Source organism: Brachyhypopomus gauderio, unplaced genomic scaffold, assembly GCF_052324685.1.
Source record: "Brachyhypopomus gauderio isolate BG-103 unplaced genomic scaffold, BGAUD_0.2 sc160, whole genome shotgun sequence".
Classification (NCBI taxonomy): domain Eukaryota; kingdom Metazoa; phylum Chordata; class Actinopteri; order Gymnotiformes; family Hypopomidae; genus Brachyhypopomus; species Brachyhypopomus gauderio.
In genome coordinates this window covers 54003-81476 of record NW_027506981.1, presented here as the reverse complement: position 1 = coordinate 81476, position 27474 = coordinate 54003, and the positions used below count along the sequence as shown (strand labels likewise).

General features: G+C 45.7%; 3 protein-coding genes across 6 annotated transcripts in view; 1 reads left to right on the top strand and 2 right to left on the bottom strand.

Annotated features, from left to right (window-relative positions):
- Positions 1-964, bottom strand: part of ammecr1 (AMMECR nuclear protein 1) — a 40890-nt gene extending 39926 nt beyond the window's left edge. Inside the window, exon 1 of the mRNA XM_076994764.1 lies at positions 875-964. The gene's annotated coding sequence lies outside the window, so the exon portion shown is untranslated. The remainder of the gene's footprint in view (positions 1-874) is intronic.
- Positions 159-25477, top strand: LOC143501193 (radial spoke head protein 6 homolog A-like). Of its 4 annotated transcripts, none has more exons than XM_076994770.1 (5): positions 159-212; positions 3097-3230; positions 19742-20193; positions 20326-20452; positions 21536-25477. In XM_076994770.1, exons 3-5 carry the CDS (start codon positions 19894-19896, stop codon positions 21550-21552), a joined length of 444 nt encoding a protein of 147 aa, XP_076850885.1. In that variant the 5' UTR covers positions 159-212; positions 3097-3230; positions 19742-19893; the 3' UTR covers positions 21553-25477. The 4 variants fall into 4 exon arrangements, with proteins under 4 accessions (XP_076850885.1, XP_076850884.1, XP_076850882.1 ...); XM_076994769.1 differs by adding an exon at positions 14024-14108 and having other exon boundaries at positions 20326-25477; XM_076994768.1 differs by adding an exon at positions 1970-2253 and having other exon boundaries at positions 164-212; positions 20326-25477.
- Positions 4021-14076, bottom strand: kif4 (kinesin family member 4). The gene is made up of 31 exons (XM_076994762.1): positions 13810-14076; positions 13561-13684; positions 13367-13481; positions 13083-13273; positions 12859-12948; positions 12587-12753; positions 12313-12407; positions 12108-12227; positions 11787-11962; positions 11604-11665; positions 11355-11487; positions 10601-10659; positions 10381-10486; positions 10187-10285; positions 9921-10106; positions 9401-9504; positions 9155-9299; positions 8948-9058; positions 8714-8797; positions 8474-8587; positions 8224-8379; positions 7924-8021; positions 7634-7763; positions 6388-6558; positions 6139-6249; positions 5887-5964; positions 5704-5796; positions 4992-5144; positions 4705-4827; positions 4496-4612; positions 4021-4315 (listed from the first exon to the last, which is right to left on the bottom strand). The coding sequence occupies exons 2-31, from the start codon at positions 13681-13683 to the stop codon at positions 4136-4138; spliced, it is 3690 nt and encodes a 1229-aa protein (XP_076850877.1). The 5' UTR covers position 13684; positions 13810-14076; the 3' UTR covers positions 4021-4135.
- Positions 25478-27474: the final 1997 nt, after the last annotated feature.

The window sequence follows — 27474 nt, the reverse complement described above, 5'->3', positions numbered from 1 at the left end:
ACACGTCAATTTAAACAGGACGTTTATTCCTGTAATCGTGTGAGAGAATATGTGTGCAACTTGCATACACTTAAGAGTTTTACTTGCTGGCTGATTAATATATTTTAGGTTACTGCCCCTTTAAGAGTTGAGTCTCGCGTTATTTCAGTTCCCGTTAGAATACAGCAGGCTATAGAGAGAAGGGCTGTGGACTCACTGGCACTAATGTGGTGGTAAATATGTTATTATGATGATTAATGTCATCTTAAATGCATACAGGAGATGTTTATATTGGTTAATGTGGATGATATATTTTTATAATAAAATTATATAAGGCCGGAGACATACACTAAGCATGTTTCCAAAAGCCTACGGAGATGTGAATCTTCCTTTAAATCAAGTGTGCTCATACTTTTGTTAAATCGATCTAAATCATAAAAGGGAGCACGTGTCTAATTTTAGCAGGTTGTACAGATTATTTTGGAGATACCTAATCGCAACGTATCTAACGTACCAGAGTGCGTGAGTTATTTAACTTGTTTTGCTTAGTAATTCTGTCAGTCAGTTTTCTTTAGTAAACACACTGGCGTAATTTGTGTAATTATAAAATAGGGAAATTAAAACGTTGCTCTACTTCCGACTCAGCATCGGGCAAAATAAAATGATCCCTAACTTGTGTCTTGTGTGGTACCTTCCTACACCCTAAATCCCCTTTTAAACTGTAAGCTAAGATGTCTTGTCATTTTCATGCTGTGTACGGCGCACCACAGTTGTAGCACATAACAGACTGCTAAAGTGTCATCTGGAATAATTCCTACAATAATGGAATTACAATAAATGGTCAATCATTTCGACGGCAGCTTTAACGGATATGGATCACACGTCCCGTTCTTACCGTGCAACTGTCCGCATTAGACCAGCTTTAGTCCGCATTACACCAGCTTCCTCAGTCGGTGTGACAGACCGTCCTATGGGTACACATGAGCCATACAAGCATGGGTAACTGTATGACCCCTGCAGATGTAAGAGATGTTAACGGGACCAGATTCTTTCATCCCAATTTTAGATTCTTGCAGCGTATCGTCGATTCTGCAACAGAGGTCGCATGTTTTCAAATATAGCCCTGGCACAGGCCCGGTGGGTGCAATCTGAGAGGGACCGATACATCCGTCAGTGAGTCAGGACATCCACAAACGATATGCACGTTCAAGCCGCATGTTGATGTTTGATTGGAGCGTCAAACTCAAAAGGAAACAGAAAATACACACAAAAAAAAAAAAACTGCACACATCTTGATCTACATCTACATCACTTGATCTATGTACCATCACACAGGCACGTGCACAGATAGACCCCTACTCAAACCCCTTTTGCCCTGGATGAGAAAAGTGTCTTTTAACCACCACTTTTAACATTATGCTTGCCTTGCCTTTTCATACCAAGAACATCCATAACGCATAGCATATATATGCAGATTCAGTAGTCACTCTTGATTATTATAAGACATAAATGTATCTCATTTACAAACTTTGCAGCACAATGCTGAGAAAAGAAAGGGTACAAAAGCAGAAAGTAATGGAACCATGACAAGCGGTTCAGGGTAGCAGCTCTTTTATACTGGATTAGTCCATCTACCAGTAAAGAAATGAGAGCTACACTGCTATGTGCTGCAGTGTTGGGCCCTGTAAACCGGATATGGTTTACCCCAAAATGCTGAGGGGTGCTCATTCCAAAAGTGGTGGAATTCTGGAAACGTGTGGTTAGAGTGTCTCCCAGTGCTGATGCAACACATTGATTCTGAGATATTTCAGGGTGCTTAAAAGGAGTCAGACTCTCAATAGAGACTCCTTTACTTACCGTAGTGCCCAGCCAGGAAAATTAAAGGGCCAGTGTGTTTCCAATACAGCACAAGTGAGTGATGAGTTTGACTCAGTGGAGTCACACCACAGGACGTATGTGTACTATCCATTTATTTATACCTTGACTGCAGAACTCAACAGGAGGTTCCAGAGGAGCATCACTGGAAGTCCTACTGGCACAATCATACGGCCCTCTCACTCTCTAGCAGTGAGTGCCAACTGGACATGCTTCCTGAATCCAGAAGCAGAGGAAGCCGCCCGTGTTCTTTGCGATTTCTATGAGAAAAATGAGGACGATCTGAAGACAAACGTAAAGGCGTTTCACTCCAGCTTTCCATCGAGGAACCCACAAGAACTCCTCATCATTGAGGAGGAAAACAGTGGCCAGCTCGTTTTTCCAACATTTGTGAAGATGGTAAAAATCTACACAACACTGCCAGTGACAACAACTTCAGTGGGAAGATCATTTTCAAAACAGGCTCAGGAGACTCTGTTGGGAAGGCAGACTGACCTTATCCTGCTCACCATTCAGTAACATACAAATAATCCACACTGAGGTCATACGAATGTTCACAGATGGCACCAAGGAGGATATGAAACATCTACTCCTTGATATACATGCTACTGCTCCATTCAACTTCAGTTTGATTAGATGTGTATAGATGTTAACAAAAATAAATATCCTGTTTTTTATTTTATGACTCATTTTGGTGATGGGTGTCTGCCATCTTTTTTGACTTGTGCACCTGACCCCAAATATGTTGTGCCTGACCCCATATGTGCATGTGCATTGGTTGCATTCTATATGTGGAGAGACCAGTGTTTAAGGTCAGTGGAGTTGCAGCAGGTAGAAATGCTTAGAATCCAGCACCAAACTGTTTCACTGCATTCATCTTTTATTGTACGAGTTATTGTTTTGTTTAGTGTTTTTCATGCAAACACTGCCAAAGTCATACACAATAATTTTATTAATGCAGAAGCTGTAAGAAATCAAATACAACTCTGGAACTTTCTGGACATATTTATTGTAAACCCCCCACATTATGCTAATGCTTAAGTGAGAGCAATTAGGTATTTTAGACAGGCGAGTTCAAATTGATCCCATGTGCAATATCTCAATGTTTCACATACCACTACAGATCTATTGCACAGAAGATAGAATGGCTCTTTGCAATTAATTTATTCAAGAGAAAAAGACTCAACTATATTAAGCACTTATCTACCATTTCTAAGCAGTGTTCATTCCTCTTCTCAACAGCCACCAATACAAAAACAAGACCACAGCGTGACAGTGATGCAAAGCACCAGTCACATCTTACTACCAAGCACATAAAAGTCCCTGGAGAGCCAGTAGCGTCACCTTGTGGAGGATTTCCCGCACGCTAACCATGAGTGAGTTATAATCTCATTTGCAATCACATTGCAATCCATTTGCACGAGTTGCTTCGCATCTAAAAATAGGCCTTTAGTTCATTTCGGACTTAAGGTCTTAAGTCTGACTGCATTTTTAAAACGATTTGTAGGAAGTTTCTTCATTTCATCTGTTACTTGCACATTAAAAATAAATCTAACAATATAAGAGCCACAAACATATCCAACATAATCAGGGCTGTACTACTTCAGAACACTGCAAATGTTGTTCTACTCTAAAGCTGCTCTACTGGAGACTGCTCTACTGGAGACTGAAGCACTTGGGTTTAACAATACTGAAAAGTCTCATTACAGAGTTAGAAGGTTAAAGTCGGTGTTTTCATGTAAACCTTTTGACTAAGGAGCGTATGCGCTACACCAACGTTCGCAAGGATTGGGTGGTCACTTAGTGTTCAGTAAAATTAGTGGAAGTACGTTCACTTTCATGACAATAACCTATAGCACTGTTCTTATAAAGACATGCTTTTAGAATCAGTGCTGGTTCTAGTTGGAAATTTATTTATTGGAGTCAAAAAAGAGGATACACCCCTAAATAGAATTACAGGACATTCAATGATAGAAAGTCAAGCTACTATTGATCTCGAAGAAAAGATCTGGTCATTAAAAAGAATTCACAGAATTCTTTCTACTTCCACACCGTTAAGTCCATAAAAGTATCTGATTCTAATTAATCAAACCAGTAACATTAGGATCCACTGTGTGCTACAGGATGGTAGACAGTCAGAATCCATATATGTCAACCCTACGGAGCTATGCTGAAAGAACACTGACAAACTTTATTTGACAGATGTGTAAAAACAACAAACAAAAATACACATACAAAAGACAAAACAAACAGGTAAAAGCGCAGATAAGGAGCCTCAGCTTTAGGACTCCTCGCGCACGGGAGTGCAGCCGGAGAAGAAGCTGTTCTTGAAGTTGCTGAGTCCGCGTTTGCTCTTCTTCAGGAAGCTGGGCTCCTCGCCATCGTCACCGTCGCTGTCAGCCGGGACGGGCTTCTTCTCCAGCTTCAAAACGGAGGACAGGTGGCTCATGTCGCCAATTTCCTGACAATTACAGGGAAGGGAGAAGAAAAAACAAACATGAAGCGGTCACAGATCTTTTATGCTACCTGGTTTGGCGTCGACACGGTACAAACGACATGGACACCACCACAGGCAGCGTGATCATATTGTAGCATTGGTGATCCACACAGAAGACTACGCCATCAGTCTCAAACGCTTTACCTTCTTAGTTGGTGGCACACAAGGAGGCCTGAAGAAGGTGGCATCCCGAGGGCTTACAGCAGTGGGGTCTTCAGGAATAGCGACGGACTCTTTGGACACGTTTACTTCCGCGACGTCCTGGAACGCAGAAGAACACGAGATCGATGCAAGAAATGGAGCAGCGAAGAAGCGAGGCGCCCGGTGGAGCGAGAACGGCCGTCCACGCTTACCGCGCCGTCGCCGCTCTCCATGTTGCGACACCTGTCGTGGTCGCAGAGGCAGTTCTGGCCGCAGGTCATCTTCCCTTTACGGCAGCTGCACAGTTTGTTGATGCAGCGACCCTTACAAGCGCACTGTACGGGGGGGAAACACACGCGCGACCCGAAAACGCTTCAGTTCGGGAGAAAAAGCTGACTTAGCTACCAAAATAAAAGTGCAGAACTTTGGCTGCGTCCTTTCGGTGGACGGTTTCTGATTGGTCAATGCAGCCGTGACGTGTCAGCCATGTTGTTGTTACCCCGGTCATTTTGGACTTCTTGGAGCCTCGATGGTTTTTCTCCTTCTCTGGACGCCACTCCTCCTCAGACTCGGACGAGGACACGAGTGCGTCCAGGTCGATGGTGGGCTCCTTCAGAGGGACTCGCGCTGTGGACGATCGTTTGGCTTTGGGCTGTGGGAAGGGGCATCGTACAATGGGAATTAAAAAACGGTCTACACAAGCATGTTGGAATAATGCATGGCTCTAGGACATTCCTTAAGGACCTATGGCCAACTAAGTTATTTGAATTCAAAAGAGCCAAGAATTGTTGTGAAGCAGGTTTATTGTGGCAGTGTGTGCCAATGTGCAACCATGGCCATTTACACATAGTAGATACAGAGGTGCCGACTGATGGAAGCTACGCCTTCTCTCAAAGCATGCCTAGCACCCAGAGGTAAGCTGGCAAGAAGACCGCACTAAAAAAACCAGTACACCAGGGGTTGACGACATGAGGTGCAGTTGCCTTCCAAACGAAGACGACGGCAAAATGGGCAGGACGGTACATGCGTTACCACTCAGAACGTGGCGAGAGGCCACGGAAAACGAACGACAAACATGTCAGCCTGTCCAATCACACTCCAGTGGAACAATGCGGACAGGCCTGAATTTCCAGCACCGTACCGGGTTTACAAAACGCAGCCGTGTTCCTAGAGGTGTAACGGTGCAGCGAGAAGCAGAGTTGGCGTCTCACCTTCGGAGGGACGTATTCAAACGACGTGTCCGGGGACACGACGACGGTGGAATTCACTTTCTTTGAGACGGTCAGCTGAGTCAGGAGTAATTTCTGTTGACAGTCAGAATAAGCTTTGACTAAGTCTGGAACGGACAGCCATGTGAACTCTGTGAACAAAGGAACCTGTGGGGTTTGATCTACCTGCTTGTACTGTTCAATTTCTTCTGTGAGCTTCTGGTTTTGCTCAGCAAGTTCTTGCATCTTCTTAATCTCCTCCTCCTGTCAAAAAATTGCGCATCTTGGATGTGAGTAGACTCTTCTATAATATTATCGTCTAGTGCTCCATGACTTCTTGGTGTATTAATCAGGAAGAGCTGGTCAGCTAAATGAGTGCGTGTGTGGTGGTGGTGGGGGGGGGGGGGGGGGGGGGGGTGTTAGTGCGTCAGGTTCTACCTGGAACTTCAAGCGCTGCAGCAGCTCCCTCTCCCTCTTGGACGTCTCCTGCTTGTTCTCCTGCTCCTCTGCCATGGGTTTGTTCTGGAGCTGGCTGAGGAGATAGAGCACCTGACGGGCCAAGCCAGGAGGAACAGTTAGAAAACGAACAAATGCACGAACACACACACACACAGAAGCACACACTTACGCTGGTGAGATGTTCACCAGAGAATGCAAGGGGTGCCATTTAGCACGTGGCCTCCGTACCTTCTCCTGGTGCTGCTGCTCCAGCTCCACCAGGTGGCTCTGGTGCTCCATGTCCATGGTGGACATGAGTTTCCTCTCATCACACAGCAGCTTCTGCAGGTCCATGTGGCCGCCACGCTCCTGCTTCAGTTCGCTCTCCAGCTTGGCGTTCGCCGTCTTGGACGCTATGACCTGCGCTCGCGAGTACGTTATGTTAGTCAGTGCTCGGGAATCGTTGGATTCAGGATTCAGGTTGGCGCGATGTGGTCAAAGCCTGTGTAGGTACTGGATACTGACGACAGGTTTGAAGACTAGAAATTCTCTTTAAAAATAAATGTATATATTTTTGTATATGTATGTATTTAGAAACGGGGAGAAAAAAAAAAAACAAAAACACAAAACATCTTGCAATTTGTGTTAGATATCGCCTTATATGTTCATCTAAACAGTTCTGCTACAAGAAACCATTTGTGACCCCTTTTGGAGTTAGCATGACTTGTGCATGAATAGCTCCTATATTGTGACTCGACATGAAACAGCAAGACATATTTCAACAGCACACATTACAAACGTCTTTGGAAACGATAAAGATCAATGAGGGGAACAAAGTCATTTGAGACTTTGTTCCTCACTGGGGAACTAGTCATTTCATACTGTTAAAATGTCATTTAGAATGAGAGATCGTCAATGTCCACCAGGTTCAGAAACACTCAGGTGCCTGTGCTGTATATTGTACCGCCCGATTTGTACCACTCAAGTATCCCAGTTGTGGCTGTATTTACTGTAAGCAGACACTGTGACATGATTGCATGCATACCCCCTTTTTTGGCCACCGATCCAATGCCAAGAATCAACCAATACCGAGAAGCAGTGGACATCATGTTTCTTGGGCACTTTGTGTTAACCTCAGAAAGATAAGCAACCGAGGTTGTTTTCAACTAATTATGTTGTCATGCAATAAAAATGCCCATTTAAATCAGGGAACATTTTTGGTCAAGTGTCCATTCTGACCGGTTCACTTTTACGCGGGTGGTATGAAGGCCATCGGTACACAGCACAACTGTGTAAGCAGTAGAACGAACGATCACACACGTCAGTAGAGGTTTTATTAACTGTAGAACGTCATACGTCTTACAACATGGACCATAAGATTGCAATCGAGGTGCCATGCAAGACTTAAGGCAGGTGCCAGTGTATGTGCGGTCACTGGAAAGACGCGTGTGCTAAAGGACGATGTGTGTGCGTGCGGACCGGGCCGAGCCCTCACCTCAGTCATGAGGATCTTCAAGGCACTCTTTGCCTCCACAAGAGTGGTGATGGAGTCCCAGCGCTGCTTCACACGCCCCTCGTTATCAGCATCCAGAACCTTCTGCTGCAGGTCCGCTATTTGAGCACTCCTGTGTGTGCGAGAACCCGGATGAAACGCGAAGGGCTGATACGTAGAGAACATTCCCACACACTCGAGGGACAACGCCAGCAGGGTCAAAGGTGACGACAGGCATTACTGGAGCTCTTGGGCTTAGTTTAATGGACGCTAGGGTTCTGCATGTGGCTGACCTGAGGTCCATCTCCGTTTCCAAGTTCTCCACCTGTTTGCTGATGGAGGCCTCCAGGTCAGCTTTTCCCTCCAGCTCAGAGATGGTCAGGGTGCGACGCTGTGGAGAACAGGAGTGACACGCACAGTCAGAGACATCCCGTACATCAAAACGTGACCCAGAGGACGAGACGTTCAGATGGAGTCAGGATTCGAGTTTCCTGCAGAGTTTTCGCCCAACTACACCGTTTCCCGTGTGTTCACTGGAAAACTCACAATGCGAATCACCTTCGTCACGACACAAATGAACTGGTGCCGCTCACCCGGACTTTAGCCACGGGCTTCTCCCCGGACTCCATCTGCTGCCGGAGCTGCGAGATCTCCTCAGCCAGGATCTTGCGATCCTCCAGCAGGTCCTGTAGGTGCCGACGTGCCTCCTCCGTGCTCACCAGCACCTCCACCTCATTCAGCAGCCATGACTAAATGTGCGGAAAAGGAAAAAGGTCTTCACACGCCATCCCACGCATCTTCCAAACGCGCGCTTACCGCCCCCCCTCCGGGTGCTGTGCATACCTTGACCCGGCTGGCGATCCCCTCCATGCCACGATGCTGGACGTCTTTGCGCTTCTCGGCCACCTCGCTCCTCTTCTGAAGGGCGTCCTTCAAGCGCTTGTTGGCCGCGGCAGCCTGAGGTCGAGCAAACAAACTCGATTACTGTACGCGTCGGGCCAATGGAGCGAACCCAGCGACCCGACTGCCAGAGCGAACCCATCGAACGTCCCCGCTAGCCGCGTACGTCGGGAAGCCAGTTACCTCCTCCGTCTTACGGCGTAGCACGTTGGCCTGCTTCTGGAAGTCTCGTTCCAGCTTCAGCATTTCGTACTGCCGCTTACGATCCTACGTGACGGAAAAATCAGGGGGAGAATTACGATTCCTGTTGAATACGTGACGTAATGAAACACGCACATGGTGGGTAGTCTACCGAGAACCTTTGGTCTGCCTGAAAGAGCTCAGCATCTCTGATTTGGTGCATTGAGGAAACTCCACCTTCTCTTTGAGCTGCAGGACTTCTTTATCCTTCTTCTGCTTCCACAAGCGGAACTTCTCCGAGTCTTCCTTCATCTGCCTCATCAGCTGCACCCGCTGGGCCTTCATAGCCTACACACACATTTTATACTTTATTTGATTCCATATACAGTGAATAACACACACACACACACACACACACACACACACACAGCCCCACACACACACCTGGATCTCCTGGTTGAGCTTGGCTACGCTGCGCACCGACGTCTCCTTGAGCTTGAGCAGTTTGGACTGCTCCTGGAGCTTCTTCTTCAGCTCACACATCTGGGCCTCCAGCTCCTGCAGCCTCTTCCTGCGCTGCTCACTCAGCCTGCGTCGGGGGAGGGGTTTCCAGCAGGGGGAGGCGGCATTAGGCCAACCAACCGCGGCTCGACTCATCTCAAATGAAGATTGAGGGGGGCGGGGACTCACTTTGCCTGGTTGACGTCTTTCTTAGCGGTGTGCAGGGTCAGGATGAGATCCTCCTTCTCCTTCTGCAGGGATCCTACCTCGGCCTGCAGGCTCCTGATGTTCTCCTGAGGGGGAGGGGAGACCCGTCAGGCTCAGCTAATACCACAGTAATAGACACGGGCCCCCACCTGCCCAAACTAGCGCTGCACATACTACCCCAAAGATTTTTTTGAATGCAAGCAACATCTCCACGATAAATGTTCACACTGTAATCAAGAATTTCAATGAATTCCCCACAGCACTATTATTAACTCAACTGTGATTTTAAAAGTAATTTTAAATCACCATCAAAGATTGTCAGGGAGGTTTGGGCTTTGGGCAATGTTAATGCAATGTAACAATAAATTTTAAGGTTTGAAACTGCCAAATACTAAACATGAGGCAAGACAATAACACGCAGGCCATAATCTGTTACTCTGTGAGGAAAAAACTAAAGAAAAGAAAAGCAAGTAAAAAGAACAAAAGCAACCAGTCCATCTACCTGATGTTCAGTTTGCATGGGCTCCAAGTGACTGTCATTCTGGCACATTTTCTTGACAAAAGCTTCCTTCATCGCCAGGACCTTATTGAGCTCAATCAGCTCCTTGGACATTTGAGCCTGCCGGAGAGCATGCTGGGTAGTGAAGGCCTCAGGAGAGTCTTTGGTTTGGGGGTCTGTGCTGCTGGTCTGTAAGAGAACAGGAGGTCTCAAAATGGCCATGGCAGTAGGCGTATGCGGAGCGGTGGGTTTCACTGTGCGAGACGTACCGAGGGTGAGCAGCCGGTACTTTCCGGCTCGGCCTCCAGGGTCCCGGAATGACCCGATGTCATGGCGTCTATAGTGGCGGCTATCCCCACGCTCTCGTTCTGTGGAGAAGGACGCACGACACGAGTCTCAAAGTCACGGTCTCAAAAGTCAAAAGGTCAACGTGGCGGGGAAGACGAGAGGTGGCGGCCCTCACTTGAAGTTCCAGGATGAGGTGCTGAAGCGTGCGGATAACCTCCACGTTCTCCTTCAGCTCCTGGTCTTCCAGGGTCTCCACCACCTTCTGAAGGTCCACTTTGCACCTGTGCAGAAGATGCGTAAGGTGGCCAGCACCGAACACAGCCGCGTTGACCACCTACCACCACCGGAGATGGCTTCATCTTGCCATGATGACTATTATTACCACTGGGACTTACGCGGCGTGCTCCTTCAGTTCCTCCAGCTTGCTCTGCAGTTTCTCGTTGGCTTGCTCCGTCTAGGAAGCGGCGAGAAACCAGATACAAGAAACGGCAAAATGAACAAACAGCCCATAACACGGACATCTTAGTACGGCGCCCACCAAGGACAGGCTGCCTCCTAACACCGCTAAAGCCAAAGGGTTGCTGTTGTTTGTATTTCCATCTGTGCTTAGGGTTTTGTTTCTGAATAAACAGACTAAAAGAAAGCAACTGATTCTACCTCTACATTTGGCATATTTTCAGTTTGCCCCCAAAAATGCTGGAATGCGAGTAACTCAAGGTGCCAGTGGGTGATCGAACGAAAACCGACACATTTGTGTAAGCGTCCACCTCTGTAGGGGAAACGGTCGCATTACAGAACTGTTGTGCGTTTCAGCTCCATTGTCGAACGAAAAATGTTGACGTTGTTGAGGCCATATACTCCAACGCTAGGAGTCTAGCACTAGGACCCTGGAGCGGTTTTTTTCTGCAATAGCGCAAGATTCGGCTAAGTTCACATTGCGCCAGAACAACACACACTTATAATAATTTAATGCCTCCCCTCATAAAATTCCAGACATTTTAAGACATTTTTAGGCCTTGAATATGGAAAACTAAATTTAAGACTTTTTAAGGACCCGCGGGTACCCTGGCAGAGCCACAACGCGAGACACGAGCGTGTCCCGCCAGCACCGAACCGCGGTGGAGGTCGAGCGGGCGTGAAGCCACCCACCACGATGATCCTCTCGCACATGAGGGCGGTCTGGCCCACCGCCTCGCTCAGCTCGCGGCTCAGCTTGCTGTTCTCCTCCTGCAGGCCGCGGTTCTGCTCCAGGATCTTGGCCACGTTCTCCGCCGGCTCCGACCTGCAGGCCGGGGGGGGCAGAGCAGAGCGGTGAGGAAACACTCCCGTCACACCGGGCCCTCCCTGCCGTGACGCGCCGGGCCATCGGCTGGGCCACGGCGGGACTAGACGACATACCCCGAGAGGACGTGGGCGACTCCCCCCCGCGCGTGCAGCAGCATCACCTGAAGCTCTTGCACCTGCGGCACAAAGCGGAGCGTTCGTGAGGCGGAGGTGCGGCGCCCAAAATACAGACTGCACGTTTCCGATACCGCATCCGGAACATGCGCCGCCACCCAGAACTTCCAGAAGCCCCCACACCTGCTGTTTGAGGCGCTTCAGTTCCGCCGCGCGCGGGTCCACGTTGAGGACGGGCTTGTTCTTGATCTTGCGGGCGCGGTCGGCGTAGCGCAGCGTGTTGATGGTCTCCTCCATGTTGGAGTCGGCGGGGCTGACGCACGCGATCATCAGCGTGTGGCTGTTCCCACCCAGGGAGTCTGCGAAAGGGGCACAGGAGTCGGGACACAGAGAAGCTTGTAGGACGGGCTCCCCCCTGATCTCGGCGGGGACATCACGAGACCCAACACCTCGAAAACAGCAACGACTTTCCCAGCTAGAGAACCAAGCGGTGAAGACGCTCACCCTGCAGCAGACGCGTCAGCTTCGAGTCTCTGTACGGCACAAAGGTGCCCTTCTTGCTCTCGTCGCCGAGGGCGCTGATGACGTTGCCCAGCGACAGCAGGCCTTTGTTGATGCTGATCCCTGGACGACACAGCGGTCACGTTGGCGTGAGGACTCCACAGAACGACCCCAAGCCGTTAGCGGTATTCCACGTGTTTAAACTCACCCTCCTTGAGTCGGTCGCCCTCTGCCTTGGTTTTCTTCTGCCTCTCGGACCCGGCGAGGTCTACCAGGTGCAGTTTGGAGATAACGGTGTCGTTCCTGTAAAAGCACACGGACACATTGTCAATCAAGATGCACTCTCAAGTCCTCCTCCTCGCACCATCGCAGTTTTTCAGTCCCCCAACTTCCTTATTCACATTGATTATTCCCAGGCGGCCATCCGCACATTACTGCCACCCCGCGGCCCCGCCCACCCCGAGGCCCCGCCCACAGCTCACTTGTCTGCCCCTCTCCGCTGCTCCAGGACGACAGTGAAGATGGCGTGAGAGCGTGAGGAGGCGGCGTTCATGGCCGTGGAGCCCACAGTGCGAGCGCAGTTGCCCAGCTCCAGGCAGCCCACCATCTCCACCGCGCTGGACACGTTCTTCTCCGTCAGCCCTACGATCTGCACCACCACAGCAATTTACCGGGACAGAAAATAACAGCTTTAAGTATTGGACATAATGTATATATTAATGAGTACTGTAAGCTTCTAACTAAATTTGCTTACTTTGATGCCATCCTTGGGGTCTTCCCTGATATTAATAACCGATTTGTCCTTTGCGATACACAGCAGGTCTAAAATCTCTTCGTTGTAAATCTGAATGGCAAAGCAAGCACAGGCACCAAAACGACTTCATCCATTTGTAGCATTTCATAGTTGTAAGTTACAAGAATTAATACAGGCTACAAAAGTAAACAACAAATGCTTTCAAGAGGCTTCGTTTCATTTACCTCAAGATAAGAGACAGAAATGACAAATTCGGTCTCTGTCCTCTTGGCTTTCTCCTGAAATATCTTCCTGACCACACGTGGGATGACCCCAACAGTGGGTTCATGCTCTTGTTCTGCTGTATACGTGCCGCCCATAGAGAAGGTCTTCCCTGAGCCTGTCTGGCCATAGGCTAGCACAGTGGCATTATAACCTGACAATTCAATCACACAGAACATAGAAAATAATAATGTTCCCGCTTCAATTCTGAGGTAATTCAGTTGGTTTATTCAGAGTTTATTTGAACCTTTGAAGAGTCCACACAGTAAGGGCGACACGGCCGTGTTGAACACCTCCTCCTGTTCTGTGGCCGGGTCAAACACGTAGTCATACGTGAAGGCTTTATCGTTACCGACCACCACCTGAAACAAACAAACAAATTTAAACGTAAAAACTAGAAGAATATATTTTAAAGTGGAGTGAAGCGGAGCTGGAGCCGACCTGCGGCTCCCCGGGCACGAACGTCAGGCAGCTCTGACACCCCTCGCCGACTTCCTTGGGGATGAGCGGCCGACAGCGAAGCGCCACTCTGACCGGGATCACCTTCTCGTCCTCCTTGGTCATGCTGAGGGCAGAGAATCACAATATTAACCAGCGTTTGACACAACCAGCCGGAGACGAGCAGCGCGCCCCGCTGACCGGCGGGTGGCCCGTTAGCCCGCGGCTAGCTCGGGTAGCATCGCCACTTACGTGACTGGAGACGCTGGCGGGACTGTTATCCCACAACCAGGAAACGTTTTTGTTCTCTTTGTGAATTCGGCAACGCACCAAACGACTTTTTTTTGAGAGACGAAAAACACAATTTAGGCGAACAAAATAATGAAACGATATATGTTGACGTGCTGTCACGAAACACGGGTATATTTATGAAGTGAATTAAACGGTGTCGTTCTCTTCGCTGTAGCGGTTTCCTCCCGGCGCACCCGCCACTTTCAAATAATCAGCTCCACCTCTAACGTCACTACGTCGAAGAAGTTTACATCTCCGTGGTGAGTTGGCTTATTGCCCCCTGCTGGTCAAATCGTTGACATCAACCTTGTAAACTAGGAAAACTATCCATCAACATCTTGTAAATCCTTAAGACTATAACTCCTGAATTAATGATCAGTGTCTGGTGACTAGTAATGCATAAAAGTAATGTATTTTAGGGAAAAGGCAGGGCTATTTTGAAAAAACAACACATTGAGTAGGTATTCTTTGTGCATCCTACTTTCATCATATCCTCACACGTCATTCTATTTATAATGAAGCATGAGACATATAGCAAGGAATTTAAGACCAGTCCTTGATCAAGAATATCTCCAGATGGCTAAAAACTCTTGATCTTAAATTGTGAACCTCACTTAATTCCAAGAGGCTTTTAATGGAGTTTAAGTCAGCAGACTAGGTCAGCTATTGCAAACCTTGTTTCTGTTGTCCATTGGCCACTGGAAAACTTTGGTTGGTCCTACTGTGTTTAGGGTTTTAAAAACTGGCTTTGCACAAAAACGACATTACATTATCTCTGTATTTCTGTGTGTGACACATAAATCAATACGGGAGCAAAACAGCCTCACAGTAACATATTAAGAAACTTAAAAATGGGAACGTTTCTGGGAATAACTGAGGCCTACTCCCTCATGGCTGTGGTTACAGGAGAACAGGGACTTTTCTCTAAGATCCAAAATATCTTGCTAACATGAAGTCTTACTTTATTGTATAGCCTCCTCTACAAACACTGCTGAATTGGTCCTCTTCACTGCAGATGCAGTCTTTATCTAGGAAGGCTCATCACATCAACATTTACATGAAACCAAGTCAAAAAGTCACTTAAGGTTCAAGATTTACAAACACTAAAGATTAGTTCCTGGTTTTGGCCAAATGTCACATGGTCATCTGCATACTAGACCATTTGAGCATAGGGCATTATGTGAAGGCTATGTTTTGATAAACCAAGACACAAATTGAAAGAAAGTTGTTACTAATATAAAGTTCTCTCACTTACAGAATATTTACAAAGCAGGCAGGGGCGGATCTAGAAAAATATTTATGGGGTGGTGAGAGGGGGGACAGGAATCTTTGAGGGGTGGCAACATATATTCTGAATTTAATCACATCACAGTTTGATGAGAAATAGTATGTACACACTACAAAAGGGCACGGGCTGCCATTTACAAACTCATACAGACAAACTTAATCTCATGCGATCAATGTCTTGCATTTGAGGTTTCTTGGGAAACAGTTCATATTAGGAATAAATGGCCATATAATGTAATAAACTTAAAAACGTAATAGGAGATATGGTAACACTACTTTAGGTGGGCATTATCAAATGAAACAAGTGATGAATGGCAGATGTTTGAGAGAGAAAGCAAAGAGTTTTTGACTGTGTCAGAGTGGTTGCGGTGCAGGAAGCATTTGTACAAGAACAAACTATTCAAAGAAAAACTTACCCATGAAAATCTATGGACTGAGCTAAGGTGTGAATAAACAAAATGTGGTAATAATAGGGTCATGGCACTCAAACAAGGTGCTGGACATTGTTTTTATTGTTTTTTTTTTATTGTTTATTCACCCCCATCAGACTGTGTTAACACACACTAACATTTTAGCCTGGGGGAGTATTTTTAGATTAATTTGTTTAATTTTGGAATTTAGCAATAGACACAAAATATTAAAACTCTGTCCCCATCTCATCACACTTGCACACTTACAAATTTCCTCAATTACTCATATTTAAGCAAACATGAATTTTTTTTATTTATTTGAAGATGTCTAAACTGTGTCTTAAATACACCTTATAGCTAAATGCCATTGGACTTGTATTCTATCGCTGTCATGTTTTTGTTGCCCTTCTCTCTCTCCTTCCAGTTTGTCCTTCTCTTCTTTCTCTCCTTCCAACTCCTTCCTCTCAACTTCCATCCTATCCTTCTCTTCTCTCTCTCCTTCCACCTCATCTTCGTTTACCCTGTTCAGGTGTTTATTTTCTACGTCTCTTGCCTTTCTCTTTGGTGAGAAAAAATGTATGTGTGGCAGAGTGAGATTTTTTGGGGCAATCTCACTAATTCCCTCCCTAATTGCAAATGATGGTGGAGCCGTGTGAATCGCGGGGTAGGTTTATCCTGGTATTATAAATAGCGGGGGTGTGGTTATGTGGGCAGATCCCCTGCTGTCAGGTTTCCCCCAGCACCTCTAATGGTGGCAAGTTATCGTTGTTGGACCAGCTTAATACCGTCGAGGTATGGCGCTTCTTTTGGCGTCTGATTATCAGTAAGTGCTGTGCGCTGAGAACTAACTGCTGTTTCGTCGCAGTTCGGTGGGCGCGTCATGAGAATTACTGTGCTGATATCTACCACGGGTGGGCAGTTGCTATTTGCCGTTTGAGAACAACCTGGTTAGGTAAGGTAGGCCTGCTGATTATCGGCACTTTTAATGAAGGGATTTGTTTTTAATTCATTTTCCTTTGTTTAGTCATCACGCTGTTCTGAAGAATTCGCAGTGGCTGTTGGAGCAATGAGCGGATTCCAGTCATAAGGGGGAGAGAAGACGACAGCAATTTTCGCCCAAAAATAAAGTTTGCTGCGTGGTTCCCGTAGCCGACGAGGCTGAAGTTGGTTACTTATTCGCAGTTTGAGATTCGTTTGGTTACTTATTCGCAGCTCCATATTCGGCGGCTGAAGTTGGTTACTTATTCAAAAAGGTTATGTTCACGATGCGTGTTTGCTGCGCACTTTGTTTAAAAGCGATAGATTAAACGTTACATTAAACGAGCGTAGGAGCAGACATTTAAGAGGTTATTGTTTCCCATACTGATTTTGTGAATGTAAAAAATAAAAATATAATAAGCATTTCATTTGTAAAATGGTTTCTCTTTCAAGTCGTTTCAATTGTATGCAGTTTGTACATGATGATTGAATTCGTCAACATTTCTAACGTAAGGAAACATTCTTAGATTTGAAAACTAAAAACACAGAAATGCTGTTCTAGAACACAAATAATCGGAAGAAGAAATACCAGCGCACACAACATGGCATATTGAGCAGTGGGCAGATAGGTGACCGCATTTTAAAGGGGCAGTTTCAGAGGATTATTGAAAGCCTTATTGATGGTGGGCCAGAGAAATAACAAATGCATCATGAAGAACAGGTCACTCCCTAAGAGAGGAACCTGATTTTAGCCTGATCCAACATCATTTTATACCTTAAATCTAACTGGAAACACGGCATATTGAGTAGTTAAGTGCACAGAGAGCGCACTGAAATAGAGGGGCAATTTCAGAGGTGTGCTGTATGCCTATAAGGCGTCGGGCCAGACAAATAACACATGCATCATACATAACTAGTTCCTATATGTAAGAGAAACCTGTTTTTGGCCTGGCCCAGAATCATTTTAAGCCTCAAATCTAACTGGAAACCTGGCATATTGAGTAGTTAAGTGCACAGGTGAAATGGATCAGAGGGGCAAGTTCAGAGGCCTGCTGTATGCCTGTAATGTCTTGGGCCAGGCAAAACTCAATAATACGGCTCCGTAGATGGAGGTGACCCTGGCCTTCGTCTCCTCAAGCCGTGACCGCACATACTGGGCATATACTGTCAGCATCCATTTTGGAGAGGGCACTGGCACCATCGGGGGCAGCTGGTGGGTGATGGTGCTGGGGTCAGGGCCCGGGACCAGACACTTTTTGAGCACGGAGAGGTACTCGGAGGACTGGGTCAGCCATTGCTGTCTGTGCCTGACACACAGATGCTGGTACAGCAGGTCACACTGTTCCAGAGAGTGCAGCTTCACATCAAGCTCACAACCTCCTTGTCGCAGGACAGCCTACAGCATGCCAAAGCAAAAACACAGAAAACCACATGTCACATAGCAATCAAACACAAGTTCTCACAAGCTTACAAATGCGCACGCACGCACACTCATCGAGTGCACACACGCTCACCTGTAAGTCAGGATCGCTGGGAATTTCTCCCGATGGAGGGGGTCCAGCTGATCCAGGATGTCCTGCGACCATCCCGCCACCTTCTTCTTACAGCGGCGGCACTCCAGGTGCTCGGTGGCCATGAAGTACCAGCCGCTGAAGTCCAAGACCCTCCGGACGGTCTTGTACGTCCCGCAGGCCGTCAACTTATGGCCCAGCCGACGGCACTCGGGATGCACGCACAGCAGCTTGAACGCCCACATGCGGTGGGGCATCCACAGGAACAGCCTGCTGTGGGAGAAGGTGTCTGGCCATGATGGAGGTTGTGTGTACACCAGCCGGGGTCCGGGAGGCCACCACCACAGCGCCAGCCTCCCAGACTGATCTCTGGTGAAGAGAGCCCGGCTGACCCACTGATGCTGCTCTTTGGGCACCGTCTGCTTCCAGCCCTCGGGCAGAAGCACCTTAGACAGACAGACAGACAGATGTTAAGAATACGGGCTTCGCATTTTCACTGAATCTACAACAAGAACCCCAGGGCTGGGGCTGGGCTGCTCGCCTCAGCAGTGGGCACTGGCTGCGTTTGGGAAGGCTGCTGCTCCGGTTCAGCCGTCGGTAGGGAGCGCTGAGGTGGGGCAGGGACGGCAGAGGAAGGACTGCTGGAAGGACACGCGTTAATGAGCTTATGAAGGGGAGAAACATCATAACAGCATTAACGTACGTAAACCTGCATGGACGACCGACACAGCCAATAAACCCAAAAGCACCGAGCGCTACTGAAAAGTCTGATGAAAGTTTGTCATTATGTGCAGCTACTATGTTAATGACATAAGCAGAGATGACCCCCCACCCTCAAAAGTAGAGTGCTATATATCATGCAATTATTGAGTTAAAGATTATGAAGATTGATGAGGTGCAGCATGAATGAATGACTATTCTAGCACCACCACCCTTCATTACCTACCTTACCACTTCCATTCCCTTTCCAATACAGCTGCATTACAACTAAACAAATTAAGGCCAAACAACAAGACATTCAATACTATATGTACCAATACTAGGGTACTTCACTCAGTCCAACCTGCAGGACAACTCACCTTCAACGTCCAGTTCCACTGACGCAGCCAGCAGCTCTGCGTCTGTAGGATCCTGTGTGCTGCGGCTGGCTGTGGAAGTCTGGCGCTTGGACAAGCCTGTGTATGGACACAAGAAACACGTTATCAGACAGAATTGTGCTTGGAGGCAGGTGCACACACACACACACACACACACACACACACACACACACACACACACACGTCTCTACACATGCAAACTGTACAACCTGGGAGACGGGGCACTGTAGCCGGAGCAGGCACAGAGCGTGTCTCTGGCCGGCTGCTCTTCTCCGCATCTCTGCGCTGTATGTACTTCTGCAGCGCCTCCATCTTGGTCCCAGGTCTGACCTTCTGCTGTCGGATCCACTGGATGTAGCTGGTGTAGGTACCATGCTAAACCAGCAGGTGGCAGTACCACTGGCAACACATGGAACAAGCTTGCTTTGACGGAAGTAAGGGTGTGTCTAAAGTACGTGGTCCCCAGGTGTTAAATACCCCGTCAGCTCTGCCATTTCTCTCTCTCTGGTTTGACCGGCACATAGGTTAGACCTATTAAAGAGAGGAAATATCAGGAAATATCCTATCTAAGAGATCCTAATCTGTTTTTATTCACTTATGATTACATTAGGTTGATCCACTCTGCCTAAGTCAACCTACAAGCCACCCCCCGTGGTTCCCAAAGAGCCCCCTCATTCCGGCACAAACAAATTCACTTATTCTGTGTGCCGAGAGCTGGGTCTGCCCTAGGTCCGCCTTCCCAACGTGACCCCAGTTCAGATCATGGTCGCACGGCAGATTCGAAAGTTCTTCACCGGGCGGCTTGATGCTCCCATAGTGAGCTACCCACCATTCCCGGGCAATGAGGCCAACTACCTGCGAGCCCAGATCGCCCGCATCTCGGCAAGCACCCAGGTCAGCCCCCTGGGATTCTACCACTTTGGGGAGGAAGAGGGGGAGGAGGAAGAGGAGGGAGCGCGTGACAGCGTAAAGGAGAATCCCAACTTTGAGGGCATCCCCGTGCAGGAGATGGCCGACTCGCTGTCTGCCTGGGTGCACCATACTCAGCACATCCTCAAGCAGGTGACCTAGCGCTGCAAATCTAACATGTGAATTCTTGCATCTTACCTTGGCTAGTGGTCAGCTGTTGAATAGGCTGTGATGAACATTGTTGATGAATTCTCTTTCTTCTTCTTTTGTGTGTGTGTCTGTTAGGGTCGCTGTACGTGGGTCAACCTTGCTGAAAAGGCCGACCTGGACCTGGAGGAAAAGAGGGAAGAGCCTGACGAGCCTGAACCAGAGATTGGGCCACTGCTTCTCACTCCGCTGTCAGAGGATGCAGGTGAGCAGACGCAGGCGAGCGGACGCAGGTGAGCGGACACAGGTGAGCACACGCAGGTGAGCGGACACAGGTGAGTGGACGCAAGTGAGCGCACGCAGGTGAGCGCACGCAGGTGACAGGACACAGGTGAGAGGACACTGGTGAGAGGACGCTCTTGAGTGTATGCAGGTGAGCGGACGCAGGTGAGAGGACGTTGTTGAGTAGAGGCAGGTGAGAGGACGCAGTTGAGAGGATGCTGTTGAGTGTGAGAGGACGCAGGTGAGCGGACGCAGGTGTGCGGATGCAGTTGAGTGGACGCAGGTGAGTGGATGCAGTTGAGAGGGCGCTGTTGAGCAGACGCAGATGAGAGGATACTGTTGAGTGGACGCAGGTGAGAGGGCGCTGTTGAGTGTGAGAGGACGCAGGTGAGAGGGCGCTTTTGAGTGTGAGAGGACGCAGGTGAGAGGGCGCTTTTGAGTGTGAGAGGACGCAGGTGAGAGGGCGCTTTTGAGTGTGAGAGGACACAAGTGAGCAGACGCAGGTGAGAGGACGCTGTTGAGCGGATGCTGTTGAGTGTGAGAGGACGCAGGTGAGCGGACGCTGTTGAGTGTAAGAGGACACAGGTGAGCAGATGCAGGTGAGAGGACGCTGTTGAGAGGACGCAAGTGAGAGGAAGCTGTTGAGTGTGAGCCCACGCAGGTGTGAGTGTGCGTATCTATCTATCTATCGTTCTATCTATCTATCTATCTATCTATCTATCTATCTATCTATCTATCTATCTATCTATCTATCTATCTATCTATCTATCTATCTAGCTAGCTAGCTCCAGAGTATCTTAGTGAACTTATTGATCATTACAACTCAGCACGTTCACTTCGTTCGCAGGACGCAGGGTTATTAACTGTTCCTAGGATCAAAAAGATCACAGCAGGTGGAAGAGCCTTTTATTTTAAAGCTCCACAACTGTGGAATAATCTTCCTGCCTCTATTCGGGACTCAGACACAGTCTCAATGTTTAAAACTCAACTAAAGACTTATCTGTTTAGTTTGGCCTTTGAATAATCTGTTACATATTTACCACATCACATATCTTTCTTCTCCGAGGTTCACCTGGGGAGTAACACTGCAGTTGGAGCCTACAATACCAGTATCATCACTCCGACACGGAATGAAAACCTGGCGTTCATCACAAGACATTTACATTGACAATATCAACCCAGAACTTTCATTCTAGTTACATTATACTTAGCCTGATTGTGTGATTTGTTTGTAACTTGTGTATTTGTCTGTATAATTTGTTTTTGTGTAATTTGTGTGTTAACGGGCCGCCCAATTGAGGATGGGTTCCCTTTTGAGTCTTGGTCCTCCCAAGGTTTCTTCCTATTCCCCACCATCTAGGGAGTTTTTCCTTGCCACTGTCGCCTTTGGCTTGCTCATTAGGGATTTGGACCCATAGTATTGTTAACCTTGTAAATCCTGTAAAGCGCTTTGTGACAACATGTGTTGTGAAAGCGCTATACAAATATATTTGATTTCATTTGATCTATCTATCTATCTATCTATCTATCTATCTATCTATCTATCTATCTATCTATCTATCTATCTATCTATCTATCTATCTATCTATCTATCTATCTATCTATCTATCTATCTATCTATCTATCTATCTATCACCTGCATTTGTGTTTCTGCTTCTATCATGACTCTGAAGAACACACCCACAGCAGCTCAAATTAACTGAACATACCCCTAACTGAAAAGAAAAAAATTATGTATGTATGTATCAGTGTTACGTTACTTTTAAAAAGTAATTAGTTATAGTTACTCACTACTTGTTCAAAAAAGTAATATATAAACTTTTTTATAATAAAAGTAACTCATTACCTTAGTAAATTTGGGCCTTAGTAAAAAGTTTTCTCAATTTAAATGTGTTTTTGTTTCAACTTACAGTTTTTCCCAGTCGGTTTGGTTTATTTCTCACATCATGCTTTACATTGGCATCACAACTAGTGCATTTCTCAAAACAGTGCAAACAGCAAAACTCAATGAAATACCTGCAAAAGCAGATACTTCACTCAAAATTCTTTGTTTTTGCCCCAAAATCAAATATTTAGGTCATTCAATTTGTCAGTGCCATCAGAATATCTAGTCTGTGTGCCATTGCATATGAACAAGGCAGTCAAAATACTTAGTCATGTTGTCAGTGCAACTATAAGTCACAGTCAGTGTAGACTGCATATTCTGATGGAAACTAGCTAAGCTTTTGATTTCAAGAACGCTGCACATTCTGTGGTATATCAAATACATGTTACACACATACAAACTTACATGGAACACAAAGTTTCACATGACTGTATGTGGGAGACTGATAGCAAGAAATTAGACTGGAATCAAATTTGTACAGCAATATTGTTTGACGGTATTGTTCGCACTGGAATTTATTGACAAAAACAAATCTGATTGAAATTCAGAAAAGACTGACTGGAAAAACTGCAAAATTAGAAACTTATTCTACACATTCAAAACAACCTGAGCACATACAGCCTCCTCTTGCTGTGTGAAAATGGAACCTCTGCTACCACTATGAGCTTCTCTTGATATCCTATATGGTATAAGAATGCAAAAATGCAAAAAATAAATAAATACCAGAGGTGGGGACTCGAGTCACATGACTTGGACTCGAGTCAGACTCGAGTCATTAATATTAAGACTTTTGACTTGACTTGAAAAAATATTCAGAGACTTAGACTTGACTTGGACTTTTACACCAATAACTTGGGACTTGAATTGGACTTGAACCTGTTTACTTGCAAATACTTGATTTTTTTACCCCAAATCTAAATTTTAAAACGCATGTTAATATTTATAAAGTTCGCCCCATTCATTTCATTTCCGTCCTTCTGACGCAGACCGGTGTTACACCAGATTCTGTGACCGTCGAGTTTTGTGACCACAGGGGGCGCTATTTCACAGTTTCTGTTGGAGGCACAAACGCTTTACGAATGCTACGTAAACTACGCTGATGCACTTTCTTTACTTGTTTTTTTTGGTGTCCACGAGCCAAAATATGACAGATGTTTATATTTACATTTTATCGTCTCTTAATTACATAAATGTACTTAAACAAGATTTACCATCCCCTCACCATTGCAGCCAACAAAGAAATCATGAATGGGATGTACAGGTGAGCCTTTTTAACTGGGGTCACCAATTCTGACGGCAGCCATCAGAATATGTGACCCCACTGAATCTCCAGGTAACAATAGTACACCGTGACCCCACAATAACAGAAAACAATGAAAAAATAACCCTAACCTTTTATTAGTCTATATTTAAACATTTTATCCAAATGTTTAGAATAACCATTTGTAATGACAGCATCTTGCTTACGATGAAGCTTGCTATTTTCGTGTAAAATGATGTAACGAAACATTCTTGTTTAAGTACATTTATGTAATTAAGAGAAGATAAAATGTAAATGATCTGTCATCTTTTGGCTGGCGGACACCAACAAAACGAGTAAAGAAACGCATCAGCGTAGCATTCGTAAAGCGTTGGTGCCTGTAAAAAAAAAAAGACTCGAAAGGACTTGAAATTCCAAGTTTCAGTCTTGGGACTTGACTTGACGGTTGCCTGTCTTGACTCGAGACTTGACTTGAGTTGACTGTCTTTGCTTGAGACTTGACTCGGGACTTGAGGATAAAGACTTGGACTTACTTGAGACTTGCAAAACACTTACTTGGTCCCACCTCTGATAAATACTGTAATTGAATAACATGTCAGAATGTATGTCAATGTGCAGCATTACAGCAGAGAGCACATTTCTGAATTAAATACATGTTTTCTCTATGAAATGTTTGAACGATTGAAGACACAGTTGTTCTTCTAATATTCGGCTGCACCCAGCAAGCATGGTCCACAATTGTTGTCCTTATTTCACTGTTTTGTCCCCTCAGCCTTACACCACACAGTCTTACCCCTCTATACCATAGTCTTACTCCTCTACACCACACATTCTTACCCCTCTACACCACAGTCTTACCCCTCTACACCAGTTTTACCCCTCTACACCAGTCTTACTCCTCTACACCACACAGTCTTACTCCTCTACACCACACAGTCTTACCCCTCTACACCACACAGTCTTACCCCTCTACACCACAGTCTTACCTCTCTACACTACACAGTCTTACTTTCCTATTTGCTGTTCACCCTGTACATGGCCTTGTCTTTCCATTATGAGACTTTGTGATAATGCAGTGTTTAGCGTCTATAAATGTTTGCCAATTACAGTAAAGGTTCATGAGACACACCTCTAACCTATGGTTGAGACCATTGGTTGATCTAAGCCTTCACCAATTCCCTTTCTTACTGTAACTGAATGTTCACTTGTAAACAATTTAATCAAATTAGGATAAATTAACAAAATGTAACAAAAAATAACCTAAATAAATAAATGTAAAATGATGCCTTAGAGATTATGACATGTTCAGCACTTTTGCATATAATGACCTAGGCGATGACCTAAAGACTAAATGTTTGGGAGGGTAAGACAATTCAACAGACAATCCATACAACACATTTTGATAAACATGACATAAGCAACACATAATGTAAAAAACAACAGACAACTGTCCATGTCCATTTGCAATATGTACAAAAGCATTTGCAAAATGTTAAACACAAGGAGAAATTCAATTATGATGTGCACAAGTGACAAGGAGATGTGGAGACTGAATGAACTGTTCTGAGAATTTCAATTCTGATCTGAGAAATGAACCGAATCGACTGAGAAAAACTGTAATAATAATAAGCAATGTTAAAAAACGTTATACTTTTCTTGTATACCATGAAATGAAAAGGCAGTCATGGCCTGGCGGTAGGGAACTGGTCTTGTGACCGGAGTGTCGTGGGTTCAATTCTCAGACCTGAGGCCATGACTGAGGTGCCCCTAAGCAAGGCCCTTAACTCCTAATTGCTCACTTGTATAAAAATGAGATAAAATGTAAGTCGCTCTGGATAAGGGTGTCTGCCAAATGCCGTAAATGTAAGTAGAATGAACATGATTAAATTTAGTTAGATTTACAATGTTGAAGTAAATTCTACAAAATATAATTAAGCTGACAATACTTATATGTAAAGAATAAATGTTACTCAAATTATATCTCTGAATTTAATTTCATGCAACCCTTTGACGAAAAAATATTAAGTAAATTCAAAGAGTCATTTTTTTTTCAGTGCAGAAGAAGTGAAAATACACAACAGAAAAAAAGGGGTTCGTTGGATCCTTTACAAAAGACACATGCATCACTCGTATCGAGGTATTTGCTCAAAACACCATTAACAGGACAGAATCTATGCAGTATAAAGCAGCTCTTTATTTTTTGTTAGTAATAATACATTTATAGGAAAGAGTCCCAATCACATGGCTGTTATGTCTATGTCCAGAAGTAATGACGTGGATTTTTTTTATATCAGCTTCCTTATAACAACATTGTTACTTTTTTTCTCCATAATATCAACCCCGTTAACAGAGATATCACCGTTCTGTGTAGAGAAATCCTTTGCGATTTCGTGATTCCCTCTAACGAGAGAAGACCAACCGGGATCGATTTACCTTCCTGAAATCGGCATATGAGCTGATCAAATCTGTTACCAAAAGTCAGAGTGTGTAACAAAATGATAATTATCATCAAGTAACTGGTGTATGAACGGAACATTGTTTTTAAACCACAGATTCGAAAATATTGATCTTCCTTTATGAATAACACGTTGATAATTCCTTTACTAACCTCGCGAGCGTGAGGGGGGGGTTTCCCTTCTAGCCAATCAAATTCATGAACTGCAGGCGTCATGGCAACCGATTTGTTTATGCTTGACAGGGTATAAAAGTAGACGACTAAAACTGCTCTTGTCTTTAGCTAGATGTTATCGCTATAGGAAGGTAGCTAGATTAAAACTACACCGAAACACAAGGATAAGCTTCGTTTTGAATTGACCCAACGCAGAATGGAAACTCCCGAAGGACAAATAAACAACCACAGGCAACAGGCTGCACTGAACTTCAAGGCTTTACTGTTGAAACACAGCACTGATACGGACCTCAACATGTGAGTGTGTCCTACTTCATTAGTGTTATCCCACTGCTTCTTATTTTTCTTCTTATCACTATTTGTGAGTTTAATACAGCCCGAACCGCTTAACGTACAGACTCCATTCAAACATTCGGACTTATTTTTTCACGTTTCAGTAGTATGAACCGTGTCGCGGAGGGATCACGTGATGAGTTAGACCCTCAGCAGTGTCAGTGTGCAACTGGCGTCTCTCTCTTGACTTGTTAATGTTACTCGTCGTGGGATACAAACAGGGAGATATAATTAATGTGGCATTAGTGTGGACGAGGCTTTTCCAGTTCGTGACTACTTGTATTAATAAGTGACACAGCTGCTGTAAGTTTTCGTAATCCGGCCAGGATTTTCTGGGACAAGTTGGTTTTTTTTCTGATCTCCGCTGCATACTGTCAGCCCGCACCAGCTGGTCCAGTCCATGTGTTTACAGGATCAGTCCGCGGCCACGCTGAGCAGGTTAGTCTGACTGGAGCGGGGGAGGTAATAACACCGTTAAACAGCAGCGTGACTACGGCCCACTAACCCATCGGCCCACCGGGGAAATCCCGAAATCCCAGATAGTAATGTATGCCATTACTCTGGACTTGTGCTAGTTTTTTGAGTCGATAGGATTTATAGATTTTAATAAATTTAAGTTTAAAAATTTTAACCCCCCCCCCCTTAAAATGAATAGCGGAATGTTCAGAATTTCAAATTACAACTGCCGGTTAGAGTGTGTGTAGTCATGAAAAATGATCAAACCCTCCTGGATAAACTGCTGTAAAATCCTTAAACCTTCACCTGGAAGCTCCATTTACCATTGGTACGCCAAGATAACTAATCATTTGATCAATTACTTTTAGAGTTATGAGCATTTGTTTGGCACTAGGCACAGAAAACTGCTCCATTAGCTCCCATTTTAATTTCTTAAAATCA